The sequence below is a fragment of the Ruditapes philippinarum genome, unplaced genomic scaffold, assembly GCF_026571515.1.
Source record: "Ruditapes philippinarum isolate M1 unplaced genomic scaffold, ASM2657151v2 ctg613_1_1_1_1, whole genome shotgun sequence".
Taxonomy (NCBI): domain Eukaryota; kingdom Metazoa; phylum Mollusca; class Bivalvia; order Venerida; family Veneridae; genus Ruditapes; species Ruditapes philippinarum.
In genome coordinates, this window is record NW_026856642.1 from 214,876 (window position 1) to 231,597 (window position 16,722).

A 16,722-nucleotide genomic window follows, 5' to 3' on the forward strand; every position below is an offset into this window, starting at 1 on the left:
AGAAATGTATAGTCTCATTTAATATTCTCATGAAATATTTCTTAAAAAAAGTTTATAAAGTTCTAAATGGTTAAGTATAAATATTTATATGATGATCAATGAATATCATTGTGTTCTATCTGCTATATAAATATTAATGTAGAATCGTATCATGTATCCTACATTTGCCACCAACATCGATATATAATTATTTCGCGTTGTTGTTGTTTAATCACATGTGATACTCATTGCTATCAACATAATTATTTGTGGAATTACAGACTACATTTATGGACTAATTTACTTTAAAAACATAATCTTAGAAAGTTTTCTGTTGAACAAATCACTACCATTGATTGATTGATTTTGTTGTTGAGGTTAGTACGTACACATGCGGGAACACCCTATTTACATATCAAATTGAAAATATACGTCTACTTCGGAAACGGCAATAATCTGAAAAAAGACCGATTTCAAATGATTCTTTTTAAAAGAGCAAAGATAAAAAAACGTTTCTTATGGTTTTTATATGATTTACTATGTAAAAAAAATGTTCTGTCACTGTAAAGCACTAAACGTACAAATCAAATTGAAGTCTAATTCTGAAATAACTGCATGATCTTTTCCCAGACTAATTGATGTCGTACATTTACGTCTATACAACAAAATGTGTGGAATTTTTAATGTGTTATTATTTCTTCGATAATTGTGTTTACAACTCAGAAACAAATATATCAAGCATTACGCAAGTCATGTAAAAGTACACCTAAATCATCTTATTTTTATGGGAAAAATAAAATAGAAACCTCTTTAAATGTTATTTCTGGCGGTCTTAGACGGAAAAAAAATCACAATTGGATAATATGATTTATAGTAAGAATGCTTATGCCTTGGGCTATTATTCGACCCTTTAAGGACTTTTTAAGTATTTATAGATAATAGCCGAGGACGTTCCGATTGACCCTAAGGACGGAAAGGGCCGAAAAGTTGCGATTGATAAAGTCTGCTGAAAACACAAATGACGTCATTGGATTTATTGGAGAAACAATTCACTTAAAATAGTGACAACGTCAATAACAAATAAACAGTTCTAGCTAACAATTAAGTAAATGTTATCATAGAAAACAAGATGACTCACTCATGAAAACAACAAACAAGCGTTCGATAGACATAGAACAGTATATCTCGCGATCTATTCTTTTTTCCCAAATGATGCGTTTTACTTTGATTGCATGATAGAATCTAGTTAAAAAATTGTTTTGAATAGTGTTATGCCAGTTACTAGAATAAGTGAGTTTATGGTTTATTTGTGATGATATTATTTTAGTGAAATATCAGGAATTATAACTTAGTTTAATTTTTTTCTGGGAAAGGCTTAATCTGATGTTGCTAGAACTTGTTGCCCAACCTATTTGTTTTCGTTATATACTCATCATTTGTATAATATTTTACATTTTTGTGCTGCAATAAACTATGTTTAAACTAGTTAAAGCACTGAATCTTAAACACGCTTTTGGTAAATATTACTATTAGCTATATTTAAAACGAGGGAAGTCAATTAACACGTCTAATGACGTTAGATCCATGACGTCAATAGGTAGAAAGACCGTCATTGAAAGAAAATATCACTTATTAATTGGTCAACATGTTTTATAGTCGGGACACCTCTACGATTATTCACATTAATATCCTAAGAATGACTGAAAGGGTCGAAATGTTGCGATCAACATGCGTTACGGTGAAGTTAACATAACAAAGAAACCGAAAACTTAGAAAAAAAAGTTTTGTTACACAGTAAAAAACAAAAAGATGTGCAAATGACATGTGCACTTATGGGTTGTTATTGAATTGATATGAAAATATAAACCTGAAAATCAGGGATATTAACACTTCGATAAAGAATGTTACTGCTTTACTCGAACAATCGGAACATCTCGGATATCAGTCTTCATCTGAAGTCAAACGCAACTTTTCGGCCATTTCCGTCAGCCTTCGGATTAGGAAAACATAGAAAATAGCATTCGGAACTGCCTCGGCTATTATCTATACCCAAGATTGGCGGAAAGGCCGAGTAAATGCGATTGAGAAAATAGCTGACAATAATCCGATTGTATCTGGGGGCGATTGCTACTCAAATTGAGTCAATATATGCTTAGGTAATTTTAACTAACTCGACTGAGGTCTAAAATATTTGAAATTCTTATATATATCTGCTGGGCCACTGAAACAGAATGATGTGTAAAAGAAAATCAAGAAGTAAAGTCAGAAATAAATGAAAACTCGTATTTTTGTGCTATTCTTTACCCGATTTGAGTGAAAAGCGTTTTTCATGAATAATTACTCTGGAAAAACGAAGTGAGCGAATTATTTGAAATTTTGCACACAAATTTACCTCATATAAAACAACAATGTAATACAATTCATGCACGGGACCTCGATTTATTGTCTCATCCGAAAGACTGTTTAATAGAGTAATTTAGCAAATACGTTAAAATTGTTAGAAATACATGTAATAGTAAAATGGCAATTGAGAGGAAATCTATACGTTACATGTTTGTCATTTTAAATTGCATGACGTATTTTTAGTCTGTTACAAGACGGTTTGGTGAATCGGTTAAATGTCTTTCGTGCAGGATCTTTAAATTACTTTATTGGCAAAATAAGATTTTGCATTTTTCTAAACTATTTTAGTTTTTCTAAAATTAATTTGAATACTTATTGTAGCATAAAATATAGCACCTTCAGGGGACCTTCAAATAACAGAACTGCAGAGATGAAAAAGACACTAATTAAATATGACGCGATGAATTTGTGTTATAAAAGCCGTGTCGCATTCAGTGCTTTCAGCGCTTTGATCTGTATTGCCATATCATTTTCTTTTATCATCAAATGAATTCAATTACAAGTTTCTCATGGACCTTAAAACTTTTCAATTTGCAAAATAGCCTGTTTATTTGCTTTAAATGCTTGAAATCGGGAGATTGGTACCATAGCAACTCTTGAAAATTTCGGAATTCAGTCTCGGTTTTAGGAAAACTCTACAATAAGATTATCACACCATCTGCTATATCTAAGAATTCCGGTAATCATGTATATAGGACTTTCAAAAACAGTTATTATTCAGAGCGGGCGCAATGGTGCAGTGGCAACACTGTCTGCTTACCAATCAAGGGGTCGTGAGTTCGATCCTTCGCTACTCCACTGAAAGAACGAAATGACTACGAGACTGACTAAACAAGAACAGAAGACTTAACTTAACGGAACAGGAAAGAAAGGCAGTAACAAGAACATAGAACTCTACGACAAGAATCAAAACGGATCAGATTTAAAAGGAAGACATCAGCGATACTGACAAGAGAACAAGGACATCAGCGATACTGACAAGAGAACAAGGACATCAGCGATACTGACAAGAGAACAAGGACATCAACGATACAGACAAGAAAACAAGGACATCAACGATACAGACAAGAAAACAAGGACATCAGCGATACAGACAAGAAAACAAGGACATCAACGATACAGACAAGAGAACAAGGACATCAACGATACAGACAAGAGAACAAGGACATCAACGATACAGACAAGAAAACAAGGACATCAACGATACAGACAAGAGAACAAGACCATCAACGATGCAGTCGAGAGAACTAGACCATCAACGATACAGTCGAGAGAACTAGACCATCAACGATACAGTCGAGAGAACAATGACATCAACGATACAGACAAGAGAATAAGGACATCAACGATACTGCCAAGAGAACAAGGACATCAACGATACAGACAAGTGAACAAGGACATGAACGATACAGACAAGAGAACAAGGACATCAACGATACAGACAAGAAAACAAGAACATCAACGATACAGACAAGTGAACAAGACCATCGACGATACAGACAAGTGAACAAGACCATCAACGATACAGACAAGAGAAAAAGGACATCAACGATACAGACAAGACAACTAGGCCATCAATGATACAGACAAGACAACAAGGATATCAATGATACAGACAAGAGAACAATCTATTATGGCAACAACGATACAGACAAAAGACACAAGGACATCAACGATACAGACAAGAAACCAACGATACAGAAAAAAGACACAATTAAGGCCATTAACTATACAGACAAACAACACATTGACATCAACGATACAGACAAGAGAACAAGAACATCAACGATACAGACAAGAAAACAAGACCATCGACGATACAGACAAGAGAACAAGGCCATCAACGACACAGACACAAGAACAAGGACACAAACGAAACAGACAAGAGAAGACTTGACTTAACGGAACAGGAAAGGACAGTAAGACACGACAAAGACACAATATGCCATCAACGGATACAAAAGAACAAACAGACATCAACGATACATATAAGAAAGGCTTAACTATACGGAACAGGAACAAATTAAACGAAAAAACACATACAAATAAAAACTTAAAGATATACACTAGCATTGAGTAAAATATTTTATTCGCAGAAATTTGAAATCTATGAATTTCTTACTGAATACATACATGTATGTCTAATTTGAATGAAAAATGAATAAAATTATGTTTTTAAACAGGCCATCATATTTTACCTGTAATATAATGGAATGACATAGTCTGTAAACGTCCTTAAAGTTATAGTCTCGTGAATTACGTGCAAGACTCTCTATGGAGAGACAGGCCAATACATGCATGAACGCCACCTTGGGCTCGGAGCAAATCGGGAATTTACACGTCATATAATTTAGTTTCCGGTGTAAGATTTAGTGGTGGCGTGCCTACAAAGCCGAATCTCAAGCATTTTTAAAATTTACACAAGAAATTAAAGGTAAAATGTTATTTTCTCACTAACAATAAATGTAATGATGTGTTTAAAAATCTGCTTCAATATTCAAACCAATAGCTGCCATAATGACCAAAATGAAAGATAAAAATTTAATTGTTTATGTAGTGACATAGAGTTCGGATAAGTCTCGAATATCGGATAGTGTCTTTTATTCTCGATTTGTTATGCCAAATCAAGACATTTCTGTATGAGTTCTCATTATTGTTTTGATATTCACTTTCAGTGTAAAGAAAATGGATTTTACATTCTGGCTCCATGCCCTGAATATGTTGATGGTAATAAAACTGTCACTAGGACTGGATAAAGATATGTCATGTGCAGGTGAGGTTATTTCAAGTTGTTATGTTGTAATCATTACAAATGCAACAGTCATTTGTAATCCCATCACCTGTCTACAGAAGAATTTCGGTCAACGTTTTTTTTTGCCAAAGGTTGTCACAAAATTTCAACAAGAGGCAATGCATATTGTAGAGGGTGGTGGTGGGGTGGCATTATACTCACTGAAAAGTCCCATTTGTCATAACCATAACATGTTCATGCCAATTGGCGAAAATTGAGATGCCAAAAGCTGAATTATAAATATATAGTTTTAAAAGTACATTAGAAAACACAATTATAAAGACATTTCTTTGACCTCTCAACCCGGATTTTTTAGTGTAAAAGATCAGAAACAATTTTTTTATTACTTAAAAATGTTACTTTCATAGAATTGTGTTTTATTTTACTGCTAGTTTGCCGAGCTGTTGTAGACGAGGTTAATTACAGTATTAGTAAGATTGATCCTAAGAGAAAGATCCAAGTGGGAAGCTTTAGGGTGGATTCTAAGGGTAATCAAGCTACATATCAAGTAAGTTAATAATTTTTGTCTGCTCACTTAACTCCAAATAAAGGCCACTTGTCTGTTAAGACCATGGTCGGTCTCACCATCGGATGGATTTTGTCCACAGATTTGACAGTATAGTAATTATTAGAAATATAAATGGATAAAGAAATTCCTGCCTTTCCTTTTTGAAACATTGGCTGAGGTTATAAAGAAATTTTCTCAGCTCAAACTGAAATGTCAGGTATTTTATTTATTGGAAATCAGCACAGAATGTACACTGGCCAATGAAAAAAATCAAGGCAGAAAATTTGAGACTGAGTTCAGGAAAAAGCTATGTACTTTTTCTTTCTGGTATATGTCCAAAATACTGTTATCAACTGAAACGAATATCAAGCAAATAAATAATCAAATCTATTGTAAAATATTATTTAAAATAAAATTTGTAAAAATATTGTTATGTCCCTAGCACCTGATATAATGTTAATGTGGTAAAACTTTTTGGGTTTAAGTTTAGAAAATATTTCAAATTATTGTCAACATAAATTTAGTCTTTCCATTTTTTTTTCTCCAGAAATCATATGCAAGATCAGAAGTGCACTTATTAGAGATATTTGAAAATTTATGTGATAGTTTCAAAGATTATGCTGAGACCAATAATGATGCTGGTAAAAGAAGTTTAGGACGAACAAAGGCAAGAGATGGTAAAACTCTGGCTCTGAAAGACATCAAAATAAGTGCAGATATACAAAAAGAGCTTAAATTTAATGTAAGTATTGGTGTCAATGTTTATAACAAGGTAGACAACTCATGATATTATATAGTTACTTCCCTTTGACTAGTTTGTATAATTATATCCATTTTGATTTTTCACACATTCATTGTAGTACTTAACTAACGATAATCAGATCTGATATGAAAATTTTCTATTTCAATTTTCTTAATATAATGAAATAGTTCATAAAATCTAAAAAAAAAAAAAGAGTAAAACTACATGTATATTGATTCCATAAGCCTGTGGACAATCCTCGAAATAGTTGTAACAAAAAATATCTCTTATATCTAACACACGTAAATATTGTAGTTTGTACATATACAATGTATGTTTGTATGTTGTGGAACAAAATATCATTCTGCTATTTTAAGTAGGGGTTTAATTGTTGATGCATGCACCATTTTGCCTCTGAAGGAAATATACATTCATATTTCTTGTATGCTTTAATTCAGTTCAACTCAATATTTGATATCAAGCCATTTTATGATTTGAGCCGCATCACAACAAAACCAACATTGTGCGTTTGCGACCAGCATGGATCCAGACCAGCCTGTGAATCCGTGCAGTCTGATCAGGATCCATACTGTTCGCTATCAGTTTCTCTACTTGTAATAGGGTTTGTAAGCGAACAGCATGGATCCTGATCATACTGCAAGGATGCGCAGGCTGGTCTGGATCCATGCTGGTAGCAAACCCATTATGTTGGTTTTGTTGTGACGCGGCTTATTTGTGTACCACTCAGATGATGCAAACATGAGGTAATATTATAAAGGATATATTAAACAAGGCTTGTTTGTGATTATTGTCTGATATGTTAATTGTATAACAATTTCAGTGTGAGACTTTATTAGAAGAATATGAAGATGAAATTATAGAAATATTTAGAAATGAAGAAGATCAGAATGAGGAGGAACTGATATGTAAAGATCTGGCAGGTAAGCTACTTTTTAGGCTATTTTTCACAATAAAAATGATTATTCTGGAAAAACAGGATGAGGAAACGGGCTGAAAATCTGCACACAAGTTATTGGATAAGACCTTAATCAATTGGTACACAAATCTAGGAAAAATATTTTCAGTCCCCACCTGTCAAAAAAATTTCAGTTGAATCCCTTTAAAATTTGAATATCTTCTATTTTTAGGTAAATGTACCGAGGGTGATTTACAGATTCCGATGCCTAAAACAGAGTTTGATGGAATGGATGAACTAATGAAGGAGGCAGAGGAGGACGATAATAAAACAGATGAGAACAAGTCTACAGATACTGATGACGATGAGCTTGTGAATGATTACCTAAAAGACAACGCAGGTATGTCTCCTTGATTTTGATATTTAACGTAAAGTTCATTTTAACAATGATTATCTAAAGGGCACTTCAGGTATGTCTCCTTGATTTTGATATTTAAAGTGAAGTTCATGACATTGATTGCCTAAAAGACAACGCTGGTATGTCTCCTTGATTTTGATATTTAAAGTGAAGTTCATGACATTGATTGCCTAAAAGACAACGCAGGTATGTCTCCTTGATTTTGATATTTAAAGTGAAGTTCATGACATTGATTGCCTAAAAGACAACGTAGGTATGTCTCCTTGATTTTGATATTTAAAGTGAAGTTCATGACATTGATTGCCTAAAAGACAACGCAGGTATGTCTCCTTGATTTTGATATTTTAAGTGAAGTTCATAACATTGATTACCTAAAAGACAACGCAGGTATGTCTCCTTGATTTTGATATTTAAAGTGAAGTTCATGACATTGATTGCCTAAAAGACAACGCAGGTATGTCTCCTTGATTTTGATATTTAAAGTGAAGTTCATAACATTGATTGCCTAAAAGACAACGCAGGTATGTCTCCTTGATTTTGATATTTAAAGTGAAGTTCATGACATTGATTGCCTAAAAGACAACGCAGGTATGTCTCTTTGATTTTGATATTTAAAGTGAAGTTCATGACATTGATTACCTAAAAGACAATGCAGGTATGCCTGTTAAATGGTGTAGTTTTATTGAAAGTGTAGTTTATTAAGGTGATTATGTAAAAGACAACACAAATGTTACTTGTAACTTTATAAAAAGTGAAGTTTATAACGTTGATTATCTAAGGGGTCAAAGCGGGTATGTCTCTTTAATTTTGAAATTTAAAGTGAAGTTTATTTTAACAATAATTATCTAAAGGGCAAAACAGGTATGTCTCTTTAATGTTAATATTTAAAGTGAAGTTTTTTTTAACGATGATTATCTAAAGGGCAAAGCAGGTATGTCTCTTTAATTTCAATGTTTAAGTTAAGTTTATTTTAACAATGATTATCTAAAGGGCAAAGCAGGTATGTCTCTTTAATTTCAATGTTTAAGTGAAGTTTATTTTAACAATGATTATCTAAAGGGCAAAGCAGGTATGTCTCTTTAATTTCAATGTTTAAGTGAAGTTTATTTTAACAATGATTATCTAAAGGGCATTGCAGGTATGTCTCTTTAATTTTGTTATTTAAAGTGAAGTTCATGACATTGATTGTTTAAAAGATAATGCAGGTATGTCTCTTTAATTTTAATATTTAAAGTGAAGTTTATTTTAGCAATGATTATCAAAAGGGCAAAACAGGTATGTCTCTTTTATTTTAATATTTAAAGTGAAGTTCATGACATTGATTGTCTAAAGACAATGCAGGTATGTTTTTTATTTTTTTTTATTTTTTGAAAGTGAAATTTATTAAAACATCCGTTTATCTAAAAGGTCACCAAGGTATGTCTCTTGAAAGTGAAGTTTATTAAATTGAATATCTTAAAGGCATGTCTCTTCAATGTTAATATTGACAGTGAAGTTAATAACATTGATGATAAGGAAAAGACTATTTGCTAACTTAGGTTTTCTTACCTTGTTTCAGGGAGCATTCCAGCTGACACAGTAATTGATGATATACAGAAAGAAAAAGAAGAATTGTGATAGAATAATGATAAAAAGATCTCTTTTGTATTACCTCCCTTTAATTCTTAATGTCAACATTGATAAATGAATTGATTTTATATGTGGATGAATGGATTGATGGTTGGATTTGAGCTTTCTTTGTGACCAAGAGGTGATTTTGAATGTACAACATCGGGTTTTTTAACATGACGGAAGTGGAAATAATAAAACAAAATGAAAAACAAAACGTTAAAAAAGAAAAGAAACTCTGTCTGTTTTTCTACATTGATTAACTTAACTGTGCAAAATGACCCAAAAATGAAAATTGTTAAGAGCTTTTTATGCATTTGGGGTAAAAATAGCATGAACAGAGTATATTTCTTTATCTTTTGCCTATTTGTTCATTTAAAGTTCGACAGTTTATTTTTGTTAGAATTTTAAATTTTATGTTCTTAAGTTGTTAGGAACTCTTAAGTAGACAAAGTAATTTAAGGTAGCATAATGCACTTACAGTTTCCATTCATCATTTTAACTTATAATATGTTGATATATATACAAGAAGTTCCAGCAGTAACAAGGTAAAAATAAGGTGGTGAAAATGCTAAATGCATGTGTACTTTAAGTGTTACAATTAAAAGTACATATATATTGATTGTGAGCATTTATTCATTTATTACACACTTAATGTATTTTTCTTTAAACATTTGCTCATCTGAAGTTTAGCAACTCTTTGTGTCTTTAAAACTAGGTCGTGAGTGGTGTGTTGAATGTTTCTTGGAGAATGATACAACTAGAATTCACAGCATAATTTCATGTTTTTTATCAACAGTATCATGTTTGTTGTAAGATTCATGCACTTGTTTTGCCTTTATTATGATATTCCATAAAATTTTCATGTAATGAACTGTATTTTTTGTCGTTAAACCGTAACCTGTTAGAACTGAAAGTGAATAGCCTTTGCCAGCAGTATAGAGCCGCCAGGCCACTCTGAACATCTTGGCAGTTTGCCTGTAACTCTATTGTATAATACAGTATTTTAAAGGCACATTATGTCTCAGAAATCCATATTTTTATTTATTTTGAATTATCAAACATGCCTTTAATAATGTTTAAATAAGGGATTACCAGTAAGAGCATTTAGATGTTTTGCAACTGAAAAAAGTAGCACTGAACATGAAGTTATGTGTTGTAAAAGGTAGCAAAATGTAAACAAAGTAGTAATTTGACTTTTTGCAAAATGGTAATTCAGTATAATTATATTACATGTAATTGTAAATACAACTAAAGATGCAAAAGATAGTTTATGTATATAGTAAATGTGTATATTTTAAGAAACTGTAACAAGATACCAAAAATAAACCTTTTTTGAGAAATAAAAGTGATAGCATTTCTGCGACATAATGAGCCTTTACTATTCAAATGGATTGTTCTAGATTTAAAGCAAAGGCAAAACCATTTCACAAAAACAGCAGTTTATGGACTAATTGTGTCTTATGAATGGCAATATTATGTTAAAGGGACTCCACTGCGGGTTTTTGACATGATGGGACTGAAAAATACTTTATCCTGATAAATGTACCATTTGATGAAGGTTTATATCACTAATCTTTTTGCAAAATTTCAGATCATTCGAGCAATTCGTTTTTTCAGAATAATTATTCAAATTGTAAAAACTGACTCAAAACTAAAAGCGTTTAAAAGCTTTTCACTCAAATCGGGCTAAGAAAAGAGTAAAAAATACGATTTTCAATTTAATTCAAAATATGTTTCTTTAGTTTCTTTGCATATATTTCTATTTAAAGTGCCCAAGCTCATTTATGTAAGAAATTCAAATGTTATGTTTTTAGGCTTTTGAACCTCAGTGGAGTCCCTTTAAGTGCGATTTGAACTTAATATATATATCTGTAATAGTACTATTTAAAATGTGTACTTATTTGAATGGAATAAACTTATTTTTCTGAATTATACTGTTTGTGTTTATTGTTGATTATAGTTATCCCCCTTTTTGTGCGGATTGTAGTTACCCCCCTTGTTGTGATGATTATAGTTATCCCCCTTTGGCGTTTACAGAAGATAATAGTTATTCCACCTTTTGTGTTTATTTCTGATAAGTTGATTAGGTTATTCCCCCTTTTGTAATGATTAAAGTTATCACCCTTTTTGTGATGATTATAGTTATCCCCCTTTTTGTGATGTTTATAGTTATCCCCCTTTTGTGTTTACTGATGTTTACAGTTTTACCCCTTTTGTGTGTGTTGATTGTTGATTATAGTTATTCCCCCTTTATGTGTTGATTACAGTTATCGCCTATTTTGCGTTGTTGTTAAGTATTGTAATCCTACTTTTGTTTTAATAGACAGTTTCCGAACTTAGCAGACGACAGGCTATTCTTATCAGTAGAATTGCGTGTTTGGAAAGCGTATGTAAAATAGTCTGACTTGTGGTAGGTTTAACCCCTATAGTGTTAAACAAATCGGACATTAAATCGCCCAAAAGTAGCGGTTTAAAAACGGATATCGATTTTACTTGAAGATAAGGGGAACAACTCGTATTTTTTCGCTCGATACACCTCTGTTATTTACGTTGTACATATAGAGACTTGTTGAATTTAGTCTGTTCAACAGCCCTTTTGTGTTTGTCGTTGATTATAGTTATCTTACCATTCTTGTGCTGGTTATAGTTCACTCCGTTTTAATGTCCCTGCTTTTTCGAAGAAAAGGGGGGTATAGAAAATAGGCTTTCGTCCGTCTGTCCGTTCGACCTTCGTGTCCGATCCAGTGTTACATATTAAACTTAAATTTGACATATGGATATTTCAAAGGAATGGGCAGGTCAAGTTGGAATTTGGTCATGGTTTGATGATTTTTTGGCAGAGTTATGTCCCTTTCACTTTGAAAATAATATAGATACATCTTAGTAATAAGCAGTTTAAGTTTGAATTTGGTTGTGGTTTAATGATTTTAGATAAACTTATCTTTCCTGAATGTAGGAAAAAGTGTGAACTTTCAGCACTCATACTTTTAGCCATTATTTAGGCTACAAATATGCAATATGCTATTTTTAAAAGGTTAAGACTGAATAATTTCAGTGCCTTGAACATTGTATGAAAATGGTTTGTGTTAACATTGAAAAGTTTTAAGGGCTTTGAACTTAAAATGAAAAAAATAATTTATGCACCATCTGAAATTTTAGCTGCATGCGGGGCATCCGTGGCATGATGACACATTTCTAGTTTCAGAATAATTATTCAAATTGTAAAAACTGACTCAAAACTAAAAGCGTTTAAACGCTTTTCACTCAAATCGGGCTACGAAAAGAGTAAAAAATACGATTTTCAATTTAATTCAAAATATGTTTCTTTAGTTTCTTTGCATATATTTCTATTTAAAGTGCCCAAGCTCATTTATGTAAGAAATTCAAATGTTATGTTTTTAGGCTTTTGAACCTCAGTGGAGTCCCTTTAAGTGCGATTTGAACTTAATATATATATCTGTAATAGTACTATTTAAAATGTGTACTTATTTGAATGGAATAAACTTATTTTTCTGAATTATACTGTTTGTGTTTATTGTTGATTATAGTTATCCCCCTTTTTGTGGGGATTGTAGTTATCCCCCTTGTTGTGATGATTATAGTTATCCCCCTTTGGCGTTTACAGAAGATAATAGTTATTCCACCTTTTGTGTTTATTTCTGATAAGTTGATTAGGTTATTCCCCCTTTTGTAATGATTAAAGTTATCCCCCTTTTTGTGATGATTATAGTTATCCCCCTTTTTGTGATGATTATAGTTATCCCCCTTTTGTGTTTACTGATGTTATACCCCTTTTGTGTGTGTTGATTGTTGATTATAGTTATTCCCCCTTTATGTGTTGATTACAGTTATCGCCTATTTTGCGTTGTTGTTAAGTATTGTAATCCTACTTTTGTTTTAATAGACAGTTTCCGACAGGCTATTCTTATCAGTAGAATTGCGTGTTTGGAAAGCGTATGTAAAATAGTCTGACTTGTGGTAGGTTTAACCCCTATAGTGTTAAACAAATCGGACATTAAATCGCCCAAAAGTAGCGGTTTAAAAACGGATATCGATTTTACTTGAAGATAAGGGGAACAACTCGTATTTTTTCGCTCGATACACCTCTGTTATTTACGTTGTACATATAGAGACTTGTTGAATTTAGTCTGTTCAACAGCCCTTTTGTGTTTGTCGTTGATTATAGTTATCTTACCATTCTTGTGCTGGTTATAGTTCACTCCGTTTTAATGTCCCCTGCTTTTTCGAAGAAAAAGGGGGGTATAGAAAATAGGCTTCGTCCGTCTGTCCGTTCGACCTTCGTGTCCGATCCATAACTTTGTCATTTCACAAGGGAATTTGAAATAACTTGGCACAAATGTTTGTTATAATAAGACGATGTGTCGTGCGCAACAACCAGACGCCTACCTCCAGGGTCAAGGTCGCACTTGCTGATTCAAGGTCAACATTGTCTATTTGAGGGTATATATCGTATCCGGTCCATAACTTTCTCAGTTTGGAAGGGATTTTGTAAATACTTGCCACAATTGTTAACAATAATGAGACGATGTGTCATGCGCAACAACCGGTCACATACCTCGAAGGTCAAGGTCACACTTGGAGGTCAAAGATTAACATAGTCTGTTATAGGGTATATTTTGTGTCCGGTCCATAACTTTTTCAAAGATCAAAGGATTTTGAAAAGACTTGGCACAAAAAGTCACTATAATAAGATGATGTGTCGTGTGCAACACCTGCATTCCTACCTCAAAAATTAACATAGTCTGTTACAGGGTATATTTTGTGTCCGATCTAGAACTTCTTCATAGTTCAAGGGATTTTGAAATATCTTGGCACAAAAAGTCACAATAATAAGACGATATGTCAAGTACAACAACTGCATGCCTATCTCCAAGGTCAAGGTCACACTTAGAGGTCAAAGGTTAACAGAGTCTGTTTTATGGTATATTTTGTGTCCCGTCCATAACTTCTTCATAGATCAAGGGATTTTGAAAATACTTGGCACAAATAGTTACAATGATAAGATGATATGTCATGCGTAACACCAGTCCTGTGTCCCTAGCTCCAAGGTTAAGGTCACTTTTAAAGATCAAAGATTTTCGTAGTCTGTTATAGGTGTCCAGTCCATAACTTCTTCATAGATCAAGGGATTTTGAAAATACTTGGCACAAATAGTTACAATGATAAGATGATATGTCATGCGTAACACCAGTCCTGTGTCCCTAGCTCCAAGGTTAAGGTCACTTTTAAAGATCAAAGATTTTCGTAGTCTGTTATAGGTGTCCAGTCCATAACTTTTTCATAGATGAAGGGATTTTAAAAATACACAAATAATCACAATAATAAGACGATATGTCAGGCGCAAAACATCGGTCCCTACCTCCAAGGTCACACTTAGTGATATTCTGTTATATGGTATATTTTGTGTCCGATTTATAACTCAAGTTCAAGGGATTTTGAAAATACTAGGCACAAATAGTTACAATAATAAGACGGTATGTCATGCACAACACCTGCACCCCTACCTCCAATATTTTTTTTTGCATTTGCAGATCTAAAATGGATCATTTTTTGGACTGAAAGTCCTGAGATCCATACCTTAATCTTTTGAAATAGCACAATTTTATGCTTCATATAAAACTTCCCTGAGGCGGGGGACATTACAAATTTTGTCAGCTGTTCAATTCTTATAATGAAGTTTGTGGATTTTTTTGTCTTTGTGTTTTGTATGGTTATGAAAGGACATCAAAACAGCTAGTTAATAAATTGTCAGAAAATTTGCACAAAAGCGTCTGCTTATAAATCCATAACATTTTTCAGGGAGTCCCCGTGGTCAAGTGGCTGACTTCACTTTAAATCACTTGACCAAGCCCTTACCGCTGTAGGTTCGAATCTTACAAGAAACTGGATTCTCCTCTATAAGGAAGTTGTCCGGGGTTCTGCTTGGTCAGAAATTGACAGGGGGTCACCGGGGTATTCCTCAACCGGTTAAGCTGTAAAGTCGCCACATCGTGACATTTACATTTACAATATTGGTTTAACTTGAATATCCAACAAAAACCATGTGCATGTTTCACATTTTCCATATTTACAAAGCATAAATAGTGCACCAAAATAGTTCGTTGATATAATTGTAGGATATAGAAAGGACTAACGTGAAGACACAAACGACAAAATTGAAAGTTTGAAGCGTTTTATTGAGCTGTTAACGTAGTAGTAGAGTGCAACACTTTACGCCTAGAGGTTAATCATATCAGGCTACTTCTTAATCAACGATCGATTCTGCTCTTTTAATTACGGTACTCGATAACTTGTGCGGAACGGAACTTTCATCTTAATTAATTTTGGACTCGATTTCAGAACAACTTTATATGTTTCGTTTATCAGTAAGAGTACCGTATAACATCTTTGGAGAAGTCAGTCATTACACAAAGACGCCACACTGACCGACACTATCCTAACTCTCGACCTCATCAATTTCAAGTCCTTGTTTAAAGTGCAAACGTAACATGTAAGGACAAAGAATATTTATACAATAAGTTTACCTAGTATATTTATGTGTATGGAATAATGCAGGGAAGTATATTTAAGGATTAAAGCGTTTCTTGCAGAATAAAAATTCAAAAAACCGTCATGCAAGATCGATTCTTGATCCATCTGTAAGATTTTCAAATCAAGAGAGGGCGGGTTCGATACCCTGCTACTCCGATTGAAATTACTAACAAATCTTTCAATCGATTTCAATTCAGTTCAAATGAAGCCGGTGCTACGGGGCGTGACGAGAGATGTTACAGTTTCCATCATATCTCATGAACAGACTCAAACTAAAATAAAGAAAAACGGAATCCCTAAAGAACGACAAAAACGACAAAATTGAAACTGTTGAGTGAGCTTTTTCATGGACTGTAGTGGAAAGTGCAAGGTTCCGTCCACGCCCTCTGGCACCGGCTTAAGTAGAATTGAACATTTAAACACGAAAATGGTAAAATGAAATCTGGAATTTTCATTTTTAAACTTTGTTTTCTTTGCTCCCTTTTCCGGAATAAATAAATGTTTATCACCCATGTGGAAGATCTACTGTGTATTCAGATGATATAACAGATAAACGAACAAACCCTTCTTACCAACCAATTTTTTATTGTAGAATATAATATTATTTAATATCACTTAACAACAGTTTTTAATGACTAAGAAAATACCCTGATTATGAATTTATTATATATTTGGCTTTAAGAGATTAAAATAACCTACACAAAAATTTAGTCATCAATAACAATTAACAATTCTATTATTCTTTTGATTATCAAACATTTAATACTGATTTGTGCTTTCAAAATAGGTATATCTATTAAGA

At 32.9% G+C, this 16,722-nt stretch overlaps 1 protein-coding gene across 1 annotated transcript; it reads left to right on the forward strand.

Annotated features, from left to right (window-relative positions):
* The first annotated feature begins 4,706 nt into the window (after positions 1-4,706).
* Positions 4,707-11,288, forward strand: LOC132747203 (protein canopy homolog 2-like). The gene is made up of 7 exons (XM_060736534.1): positions 4,707-4,816; positions 5,058-5,155; positions 5,566-5,681; positions 6,229-6,423; positions 7,265-7,364; positions 7,572-7,739; positions 9,316-11,288. The coding sequence occupies exons 2-7, from the start codon at positions 5,068-5,070 to the stop codon at positions 9,372-9,374; spliced, it is 726 nt and encodes a 241-aa protein (XP_060592517.1). The 5' UTR covers positions 4,707-4,816; positions 5,058-5,067; the 3' UTR covers positions 9,375-11,288.
* Positions 11,289-16,722: the final 5,434 nt, after the last annotated feature.